Consider the following 11834-nt stretch of genomic DNA (forward strand, 5'->3'; position numbering starts at 1 on the left):
TCGTAGGCGCGCGTACACCGGATCTAGTCCCTATAAATACCCAAGAAATCTAAATTTGCATTTTTCCATTCATTTTCTCTCTCTTCTTCTCCCGCTAATCCAAAAACTCTCTCCTCTCTCTTCTTTCACCTTCACCAATGTGCTTTTGTATTCATTTTTTTTGGTTAAGTTTCACTAAATCATGCTTAGAAAAACATATATTGTTACAATATGTTCATCACATTTTTTGATAGTGCTCTCATGTTTAAACAAAATAAACAACATTCATATGTATTTTAATCTCATTTTCTTCAAAATCAATCTCTTAAACAAAGTGCTTGAATCCTCTGTTTTTTCTTATAGTTGCATGTTTTTTGCTCTAACTTGATGCACCTTAAATAGATGGATTACTTGAGCAAGCCCTTAAACAAAGTGATTGAATCCTCTACTTTTCCTTTTTTTTTTTTGTAAAATTGTTGTGTAAAAATTTGTGTTGTTATTTTTTTTCAATCTTGTTTGTGAGAGATAGAGGAATAAAAAGAAATAAGTAGTTGTGGTAGTGGTAGTTTTGGAGAAGAATATGAAGATTTAAGATGATGTTGGATGAAGATATATGTGGTCAATGCATGCAATATGGAGGTTCCAAAAGTTTCTTGAATGATCACCAAGACACAATTGTCACATGAGCATTAGACTTATTGCATCACAATGACATAAGGCACTAAGTGCAAAGATAATGACACACTTGTCATATCACTATTAGCTCACACATGATAGACCCACACATGCTTATAGGTGTTAAGAGATGGTTGGCCATGATGGAATAGGGTTATTAAAGAAGTTAGGGTTTCCCATGACATCATGCATGATGTCATCCAATTAGGGTTGCAACTTCTATCTTTTATAATAAGTAAAGATAAAGATAAATAAATGAAATGTCTCGAGCTGTTTTCACATGCCCTGTTAAAAAAAATTCTCCAGTGGGACAAATCACTTATACAGATATAATAATTGTTTAATTCTAAGAATAATTATTTAAAAGAAATAGATATTTCTAATATTGCTTGAGAATCAAATTCAAATATAGAGAAATGTGTTTTCATAAGAATCACACTACAATAAATCTAGAGAAAGTAAACAATCTTTTTCTGGAATAAGATTATTGAATTATGCCGCTCTACAATAAATTGAGCATGAATTTTCCGAATTCACCATTATAGCAAATTGACGCGCCCTTCTGCATTACCCAACAATAAGGAATGTGATACTCGTGCTGAAGAGACCTTGTAACCGGACTGTATCACTAAACTTCAAAATGGTCTTAAATACATTATGCGCTATTAACATTGTGCAATGCATTTTTTCCCCTCTCTTGAACAGAAAAGAAGATGCTTTCTTCTATAATCTTTATGCTCCCAATTTGATGGCTGTGTCAATTGCATCAATAGTGTTATTTTGCTGTCCCCAAAGCTGTGCATATCTTCCTGCATTTGCTAAGAGAACTTCATATGGTCCATGCTCAACCACCTTTCCATTTTCCAAAACAATGATCTGAACATTGCCGAAAGAAAACTTTTAATACAAGTAATGAGATGGCAAAAGGGAATATATATATACACAAACACACACACCAAGTAATATATAATGTTGATTACAACAAGGATGTGATATATGAAGGGGTAGAAAACTTTATCACAAATCTACTGTTATGAGATGTATTTTTTTTTAAGTGTCTTTGCTTATGGTGTAGATGTGTCCAACATATATATTACTAATTGAAAGAAAATGACTTAAATGTGTTTTGGAATCATTTGTGATAACTTCTGTAGATAGAGTGAGAACTGTCAAGGATGTTAATCTAGATAGAGTGAGCTTACATCATCACACTGCATTGCAGTGGTGAGCCTGTGAGCAATGAATATGGAAGTTCGATTAGTTGATAGTGACTTCAATGCACTTAAAATCTCTGCTTCTGTTGTGCTGTCTAGAGCACTTGTAGCTTCATCACACAACCTACGAAAATGACACGGCAGTTTAAAGAAATTGGATCAATATAACAAGTGTGTGTGGGTGTGGGTGAGTGAGTATCAAGTTGAAAAAATGACTACCTATCAAAATGGTAACACAGACACTTGTAATCTAAACTAGGAAAGCACCTCTCAAGTTTAAATAAGATAAAGGATAATCCTGTAGTCAGAGGAAGAGGGAAATTGAGAAAAACTGTAGGTCGAGAGATTTGCAGGAAAATAGTATGTATTTAGAAGCTACGAAAATGTTCTGTATTTGGAAGCAACATGTGACATATTTTTATAAAATCAATTGATTCATGTAGCTGATCCTACATGGTGGTGGTGGTGTTTTTAGTGTCAAAAATCACAAGTTAGAGTATACCCAATAGAACATAAGTGTATGGTCATAAAGGCTAGGATACCATCTTAAAAACAAAAGGCAATAGTAGGAGAAATTTTGACACCAATCAATACACATCAAATACATTTTGTAATAAGTAAATATCTTTCTTGACAAAAAAAGTCAATCATCATAATCAATAGGTAAGGTAATATTCAGTCTTTAAGATGAAAATAGCCAAATTCATCGCATTTGTGATCAGTGCATATCATTTGTACTTATCATCATTCAAGTTGCACAAGAATTTAGTAAATCTAAGAATAGAAAGCTACACAGCACAGAAATGTGCCCCAGTATATATATGATCAAAATACTTACAGTATTGCAGGTGCTTTTAAGAATGCCCGAGCAAGGGCAACACGTTGCTTCTCACCACCACTTATAGTCCATGAAATTTGAGATTGTCATGGTAAAATTTTATTTACAGTCCTACATTAGGGAGGAGGGGACCCAACAGTAATGTGAGGTCTTTGTTCCTTTATTTCCCCACAAGCATGTCGATAGGCACTTGGGTGTCAAGGGATGCCCATTGCACATGTCCCACATCGAGTAGTATGAAATACTTGGTGAAGTATTTATGTGGCTTGGTTATTCCCCCATTGAAAGCTAAATTTTAAGGGAGGATTCTCCAAGTGCTTGTCCATATCAAGTTACAACTATTACAACCATTTTGGTCCCTGAATGTGTGAGGCATTGTCACTATTGTCCCTATATGCATTGAAATTGCAAACACATCCATATGTCTCTTTTATTAGTCACTTTGGTCCTCAAATATGTTTTTAAGTAGTCTCATTAGTCCTCAAATGTGTTTATCGTTGGTCAATTTAATTCACAAAATTACTAACAGAAGAGGCACTAGGGATGTGTTTGCAATTCTGATACATTTGAGACTATAGTGACAAAATGGTTGTTTCCTCTAAAATTGCATATTTTAGATCAGTTTTATATTAACTTGACATGTTATCATATATGAAAATAACATTGGATTTTCTCTTATGGGTCCATCTCTTGATATTTGCAATAACAAAACCATATATACCCCTACACAAAATATCATAAAAGCACACTACTGAAAAACATTATCCAAAATAGGTAGTGGTTTCATCACCTTTAACCCTCGCTCTCCCACAACAGTGGAGTATTTCTCAGGAAAACTCATGATAGTGTCATGGATTGCTGCTTTCCAGGCAGCTTCACAGACCTGTAAGCATACAGTAATTCATAAGCCAACAACAAGTTGGAACCTAAAAAAGGAAATTTGTAAAATGAAAAGGCAAGCAAAGGTACAGCACTACAAAAGTTACCTCCTCTTCTGTTGATGAAAGCCGGCCATAGTGAATGTTATGAAATATCGTATCATTGAAAAGTACCTGCACATAATCACTCAAGTTTCAAGACTTGCAAGATCATGCAAGGGCAACAATACGTGATTCAAGAGATAAGATGTTTTGTTAACTTACAGTATCTTGTGGAACAACACCAATAGACTTCCGTAAACTCTCAAGCGTTACCTCCCGAATATCTTGATCGTCTATCTTTATCTGTAGAGCAGGTTGTGAATGAGAATGTGAGAGAAGCAAAGTCCAACTTGAATATAAAAGACAACAACCAAGTTTTAAAATAGTCATTCAGCAGATCAATTACATGTATCAAACCATGGCGTTGGACTCTACTTGCAAGAAATAACTTAAGTACACATCCATATAGCAAAGATGTATAAAAATCTAGTGTTTATAAATCCAAATAGGATGGTAAACATTAAATGTCATATATAGCATGGCAATATAGCTTAAACCCAATACAGAGTATATTCAGTTCTTACACTTCCAGAATGGGGATCAAAAAATCTGAATAGCATTCTGAGAATGGTTGATTTACCTGTCAATCATATATGAATATGAAAAATGTCAAAAATAAACACATTACTAGCATAGACTATTCACTAGCCAGAAAATCCGTTAAAGTGTAGGAAAAAAACTGAGAGAAAAGAGAAAACTGAAATCGAATTTTGTATTCCTTTCTATTGACTGAATGAATCAAAGATAAATTACAGAGTTTATATGGTGCTTAACCTGCACCTGCTGGGACTAACGTACACCCGATCTAAAAAACTTGCTCTGTGAGTTAGACAGTTATAACTGTCATCTAATAACTGATGCTGATGTGGCACAGCTAAACTAACGAAATAGATAAGGATCCTCGAAATGAGCATAACCAGTTTTGGATAGTTTGGAGCTCCAGGCCACAGGAGTGGAGATGGGGTTGGCTTCATGCATATTGGTCCTAACAAGAAGATCCTTGATATATATTGGTTTCAGTTAAGAACATCACCTGAGGGTTGTTTTCTCACCTCAACACTCAAGAATAATCTTACAATCTAGTCCAACAAGCTATAAGCTAGCTTATTGGTATTACCAGAAAGAGCCTTAGGGGTACTAATTAGGGGTATATTTGGAAAATATAATAAATGTATATAGTAATTTAAAATGGGACTTATATTTTTGATAAGTTTTGCCAAAAGGTGCTTATAATTAGGGACAGAGGTAGTACCATGGAGAAAATCATTTGTGATATAGGTCTAAAAGGCTAAAATCTATCCATGGAACAATTTTTCATTCCGACCATAGGCAGCAGGAAAAAGTTTCTAGCGACAATTTTGCAAGTATGATAATTTGAGAAAATAACTAATTTCATCATGGTGAAGCTTACCACTTCCACTGGTCCCAACAATTGCAACACTTTTACCAGCTGGAACAAGTAGTGATATTCCATCTAGTATCTTTCTTTCTGTGAGGTAACTGAATCATGAATCAATATATAACCACAAAAATATTAGTCAAAACATGAAAGAATTTGGTTTGACATGACTGTTGAATAAATAAAAAGGTGTAGTTTTATTTTTCAAGTAGTAATAACATTGGGACAACCGTTGTCTCATAGTTTGTTGGAGTAACAAAATTTAAGAGTTTTATCCTGTATCTCATTTCTAGATTTGAACTGTCCCATAACCATTTTAAAAATTAAACAAAAAATGTGTCCTTTCAAGTACCACATTTTTAAGATAATCAAACAGATCCTATGTCTTGGCCAAAAGTCAATTAAAGGAATGGTAGCATTTTTATAGGGTAGGGACAATCACGCACCTAAAATGTACATTCTCAAATTGGATCCTCCCACCATTAAATCTTAGAGGCTTTGCATTTTCTTTGTCCTTAATGTATGCTTTTTCCTGTAATAATATTAAGAAAGGCATGCGATATCTCAAAGTGCTGCAGAAAAAGAAAATTACCAGTAAATATGGTGACATACACAGCATGTAATCAAATAAATGAAGGCCACAATTTGTGGGGAAAATCATAATCTGACACTGATAAGATTGCAGTCTATATTACGAAATATAATATATTCTGTAACAGAGATCCCATCGTAGAATTGACACCTTTGATAATTGATTCCGGCCTAGGAAACCCCAAGTGTCATGCGATCCAAAGTTAATGTGCTTCCTTTTCTACCTGACCTGACTTCGGATAATTCTAACATAAATGTGTATCAGAAATAAAAGTGAATAATATTCTTTTATTCTTTAATTTCTGAGTTTGCATCATGAACATAGTTACCGATGTGGTATCTACTATACAAGTACTTAGTACTCCAAGAAGCTCACCAGAATGTAAAAACTTCATCACTACTTGAAAGAACTAAACTAACTAATATATTAAACATATTGGTCAAGTAGCCTAGTGACTTAAATTCCACCTTTTTTATGTGAATAAGTGGAGTGTTCAGGGTTCGAACCTCGGCTCTTGCATATAAAATGTGATGTCCCTACCAACTGAGATATGCTCACGTCGACGATATTTTGGTATTTTATTACAAAGAATAGGGAAAATTTACTTAAAAACAGCAAGTACAACTTTGAGAGTCTGCAGTTCCCCATGCCCCAAGGCCACAATTCTTTCCAAAATAACGAAATCACTACCTGTAATCCCTTCCTCTTATGAATATATATTACAGCCAAGCCCTCTAACTAACCCAACCTAATTTTTCCAACTAACTAACAAACTGAGTAGCAACTAATTGGGCAGTACAACCTAATACTTGCATATAGTAATATATGCATACCATGTTCACACACACAAACAAGTGCATACTCAGGCCAAAGAAAGGAACTTCATAATAGAAAATACACATTTAGCATTTAAAAGGAAGATAAATTTTTAAAGTTTAAATAGGAAGATACCTCAAGTAATTGGAACATTGATTTCATGTCAATCAGACCTTGTATAGTTTCACGATAATCACCACCGAGGAAATTGAGGGGAAGAGATAGTTGGAAGAGAAGCCCATTTGCCATCACCTGCATACTGAGCTAGATTATTATTCAGGTCATGATTATTAAATATGGACAGAATTTTTATATTTTACTTTTATTGTATACAAACAAAACAACAAATACATTAAATCGAAGAGAAGCTAATTACCAAGAGACAGGAAGATAAGTGATCCTCAATATAAAAGCAAAACACATGCATTAAAGAACTAATAAAGACTTCATTGAAGAAAAGCTACCCTCAACATGGAATTTAATGCCATGAAACTTTACCAAATCACCAACTGTCATCCATGATCCCATGAGAACACAGAACCATTGCTGTTGAAAGAGCGATACTTAATATAAGATTTTGACCAAAGTTCAACAAAGCAAGACTGTGTTGGGCTTTCAGAGCAGCATCCTCATACCCTGAACAATGAGATCAAATATCACAATAGCACAAGCACATAAATCATACATCAGAAATGTGGAAATATGCCACATAAATGCTGATTATTGAGCAAAATTTATTTCCCAGAAAAAGAGGGGTTTGGTATATTACCTTATCTCCTCATTGCTGGATTTCAGTTTTTATTTTCCTTGTTTATGAGAAATTATTATATTTTCTTTTTAGTTTCCTAGACTGAGAGTGGCTATGTACCTCCTCCGTGTATTAAATCCTTGCAACCCTTTTGTTCTAAACATATGAGAATGCAGAATTTCTATTCTTTGAATCTCTACAGAAAGCATTCAAAATGAAATGAGAGAAGCTGCTACAATCCTCGTTGTTTTATAAAATAACAAACCAAATTGTACAAAATCTACAGACAACAGTGTCATGTTATTCTTTGACAGCAAGATATTTCCAAATCGGCTTGTAAGGCGAAAATTGTCTCAGCTATAGAATCTCTATTTAGGTCGTACCTCTAACCAGTGTACGACATCGATTTTTCCCAATATACCACCTCATGCCGAAGGCTATTGGGCTTGGTATGTGAATAATATGGGTGGTCCACAAATCTAAAATAGGCACTCATACCATTTTAAGTTTTAGGTTTAATAAACCCCACAAAACCATCTTGTAAACTGATGATTGCCTAAGCTTTATAAGCCCTATTTAAGTTATACATCAAGTCAATGTAGGGATTGGGTCTTTTCCAATAATGTTTCTTTCAAGCTTTTTTAAAAGTTGGTCAAGAACTCAGTCTCAAACTCTATTTGACAAAAAGACCGATTACTTACTCTTTAGGTACTTATCGCAATGATCGACTTCATGAGCTTCATTATTGAAATATTTGACGGTCTGTAAAACAATAAAAAGAGAGAAGAAAAAATTAATCCCATAGTGATAACCACATTGAAGCTAAAATTAAACAGCATAATAAATGAAAATATATTGGTATTAGTGAATGAAATGCTGACCTCATAATTAATAAGTGAATCAATTTGCCTAGTACTAGCATCATTATCAGCCTTATTCATGGCTTTCCTGAATTTAGCCCTCCACTGAAAAGACACGAAAAATAAGAGTAAAGAACTTTTCAAGAACTCATTTGTCCTACTAGTGCAGTTGGCCAATATCAAACATACGAGAACTGAAAATACAAAAAGTGAATGAAGTAAAAAGGTGCAACAATACCAATAAAGCATATGACAAGGCACCATCATACCTGTGTGATAGAAAGTGTGAAAACAACATAAGCAGTAACTGACAGGGAAGTAATCCATGCAAAAGGTGCTCCATATTTGTAGGCCAGTATACCTGATACCATAGATATCTGGATGGATATGTGTTAAATCTGTTGAAGTTGTTCACAAAGAAAGAAGCAAGAATTGGGATGGTAAAATAATTTACAAAAACCGTTAATGAAAACATAGACACCAAGATGTTAAAGGTGAAGATACAATTCCCACTAAATAACTTCCGTTTTCCTAAAGCAACAAGAAAAGAAGGAAAACACTGAGGCATACCTCTAATATGGTGGGTACTACATTGAACAACGTAGAGGAGAGAATGAAATTTATTGCACGGCTGCCACGGTCAATTATTCGATTTAATGCACCAGTTTCTCGGCTGGAAAAAAATAACTAGGTGAGAGGCATACATGACGAAACAATTAATAACACATCCACAATCCATAAGAGAAGCATAGAGGTAAATATTAGCAACTGGGCAGAGAAGTCTCTCTTTTCAGTATTTCATTATTTGCTCATTACGTGTTAGTTGTTACTTGTGTAATCAAATATCAAACCTTGCTTTTCAGAGTTTTATCAGTCATTCACTCACACACACACACACAATCACGCGCGCATATGTAAAGGTAGAGACAGATTAGCCACATCTGCATGGCAGAAGCCATACCTTAGATGATATTGAAGGTCAAGGTCGTGCAAATGCGAAAAGACCTGCAACAGTCAGATACTAATATAAATTGAATACCATCATGCAACCAACTATTCTGGGATTTTGAAAAATAAGTGGAAGATACACCACAACATAACTGTCTATATAAAAAAAGAAAAAACTGTGTAATGTATTAATACAAACAAATTTACAGAAATTACTTCTACTTATCAGATGAACAAAACTCATGAATGTAGCATACCTTTCTTGAAACTAAACGAATTGTTCGCAGTGCTACCTTGGAAAACACAGCACTCCGCAGTTCTGCCACAATTAGTTATATCATTTAAATAGAAGTCAACAGAAAGAATCTGGAAAAACCAAAGCTCTTCTCAAAGAAACATAGATAAAAGTAACTACATCAATATTGTAATGCCAATATCTAATAGAGGAGAATCACAGCTACCACGTTGGCTCATGAGCTATTTGAGGCTTTGCTTCCTACAACTCTATAAGCTAGACTCGTTAACTCATTATTTTGGTTTCAGCAAGAAATTTTGGTTCATTTAACTTTCATATGTTCACCTATTTGGTGTGTGTGTGTGTGTGTGTACTCGCCCGCGCTCGCGCATAATTCTAAAATATGTACTAACTTCTCTTTCTCTATTTCTTAGAAAATACGGAGTATTTTGTCTCTCTTAGATATTTGGTTTAGAATTATACTTCCAAGTCAATCCCAATGAGTGAATCCAACATCTATATGTAGACAAAACAAAACAAGTATATCAATCATTTCATTTATAAATACCATTAAAAGCAGAAGCTCCAGAACGTGCAATCCCATATCCGATCAACACACGGGGGTAGCAAAAAGGGCGACCACAGTAGGATTTGAAACAACGGCACCAGCATTGCCTGTGGCAGTATTTAACCAATCAATGGCACCAACATTTACTACTAAGGCATATCAATATCATATCAATAACCTTAGCTCCAACAAGTAAGAACAATGCAGCAACAACTCGAAACTGAAATTCGAGATTATCTTTTATCCAAAGGTAACTAGCTAGCGATTTTAGGATCTTTATATCAGCAATTTGTCCATCACCTGGAGACGATTTAGCAACAGTAAGTAATAGAACTTTTTTAGTTCTTTTGACTTCCATCATCATGAGTTTTAGCTGAAGTTGAAAACAACAACAACAACGATTTTCCATCTACCTTCAAATTCTGTTCCACACAATTTTCCAATCACATTCAAAAACGAAAGAAAGAAAAAATGTAAAATGAGATGTTGTGGTATGAATGGATTGGTTGGTTACTCTTTTATGGAATGATGATAAATCGGAGAGAAAACCTTTTTTTATAGAGAAAAGTAAAGTTGGGGTTATTTTGGTGTTGCGGTTACTACTGTAACTGTAACGGTAACCGTTTGAAAGTGAGCGCACAGTGGTGGGTCTGGCGTACCTCGAAACAACAGCAAGCATTTTTTTAGAAGTTTCTGGAAGTCAACTTCATTCACTTGCAGCGGAGACTTCGATGTCTTTATTTGGGATCAAATTAGGGGTGTACATGGGTTGGGCAAATCCGGTCGACCCGGTCAAACCCACCCAACCCAACCCAAAAAAGTGGGTTGGGTCGGGCAAGTGGGTGGATATGGATTTCAAAAATGAAAAATCCATTAAAAAAATCGGATTTCGGGTAAAACCGGACCCAACCCAAAAAACCCACTAACCCACTAGTGCTATGTTTCTTGAATTTTTTTTATCAAAATACTAAAGATTTTTTCATTTGATTATTAAATATTTTTATATTGAAAATGAGTTATACTGTTTTTTACGAAAATAAAAAAGATTGAATAATTTTTATAAACAAATATGATAACTTTTCACATTATTTTTTTAAAATTTTAAAAAATTGAATAATTTTCATAAACAAATATAGTGATTCATGGTTTAGTCATTTGATATTAAAAAAAGCAAAAAAATCATTTGGATAACACGCTATCCAGCCCGTAAATTAGTAGATTTACACAAAAAAATGGATGATTATTTTTTATAGTGAAAAAAAGTTACCCTATTTTTCAAGAAGATACATTGATTGAGTTATTTTTTATGAGAAACTATGATGATTCAATATTTAGATATTTAATAAAAAAAATAGAAAAATAATTTGGGTAACCCACAACCCAACCCAATCCAACCCGGAAATTAGTGGATTTACCCAACCCGGCCCAATGTTATAACAGGTGGTTATTTTACTAAACCCAACCCGGAGTACCATATGTGGTTTGGGTTTTGGCCAAACCCAACCCAATCCGGCCCACGTACACCCCTAGATCAAATGAACTCAATGTGGGTGGGATTCATTTCATACCTCTAATGAAGTACACCCTCCTCTATTGGCAAATATTCATATTTTTGCATATTAATCTAATAATTGATACATTTGTTACTAGATAGTGGATAGTTATTATATTAAAAAAAAAAAAATAATAATAAGGGTAAAAATGGAATAAAATATAAAAAGTTATAAGCTCATACGCTAATTGAAATATCATCTAAAAAAATGTTATAAGCTACTCTATCCGGTCCTTAATATAAGAGGAATTTTACATTTTAGATTCATTGAGAATCTGATGTATCTAGTCCATATTATTGACTAAATACATTAAAATCTCAATAAATCTAAAAAATAAGTTTTCTCTTATATTAAATACTGGATGGAGTAATTATATAAGTTTGGTACCAAAACACGTCAATTTTTATCAAACAAGTTTACAAGCTAGTC

General features: G+C 34.0%; 1 protein-coding gene across 1 annotated transcript; it reads right to left on the reverse strand.

Annotated features, from left to right (window-relative positions):
- Window positions 1-1031: 1031 nt before the first annotated feature.
- Window positions 1032-10552, reverse strand: LOC123920585 (ABC transporter B family member 25, mitochondrial-like). Its single transcript, XM_045972871.1, is given in 21 exon segments — window positions 1032-1530; window positions 1857-1992; window positions 2707-2771; window positions 3497-3589; window positions 3693-3758; window positions 3849-3929; window positions 4211-4266; window positions 5098-5186; window positions 5532-5617; window positions 6629-6745; window positions 6992-7010; window positions 7012-7129; window positions 7943-8003; window positions 8123-8206; window positions 8371-8478; window positions 8672-8774; window positions 9063-9106; window positions 9307-9368; window positions 9853-9903; window positions 9906-9987; window positions 9989-10552. Coding segments are annotated over 21 exon segments (1938 nt in total). The 5' UTR covers window positions 10262-10552; the 3' UTR covers window positions 1032-1386.
- Between the last annotated feature and the right edge of the window lie 1282 nt (window positions 10553-11834).

Source organism: Trifolium pratense, linkage group LG4 (genome assembly GCF_020283565.1).
Source record: "Trifolium pratense cultivar HEN17-A07 linkage group LG4, ARS_RC_1.1, whole genome shotgun sequence".
Lineage (NCBI taxonomy): Eukaryota > Viridiplantae > Streptophyta > Magnoliopsida > Fabales > Fabaceae > Trifolium > Trifolium pratense.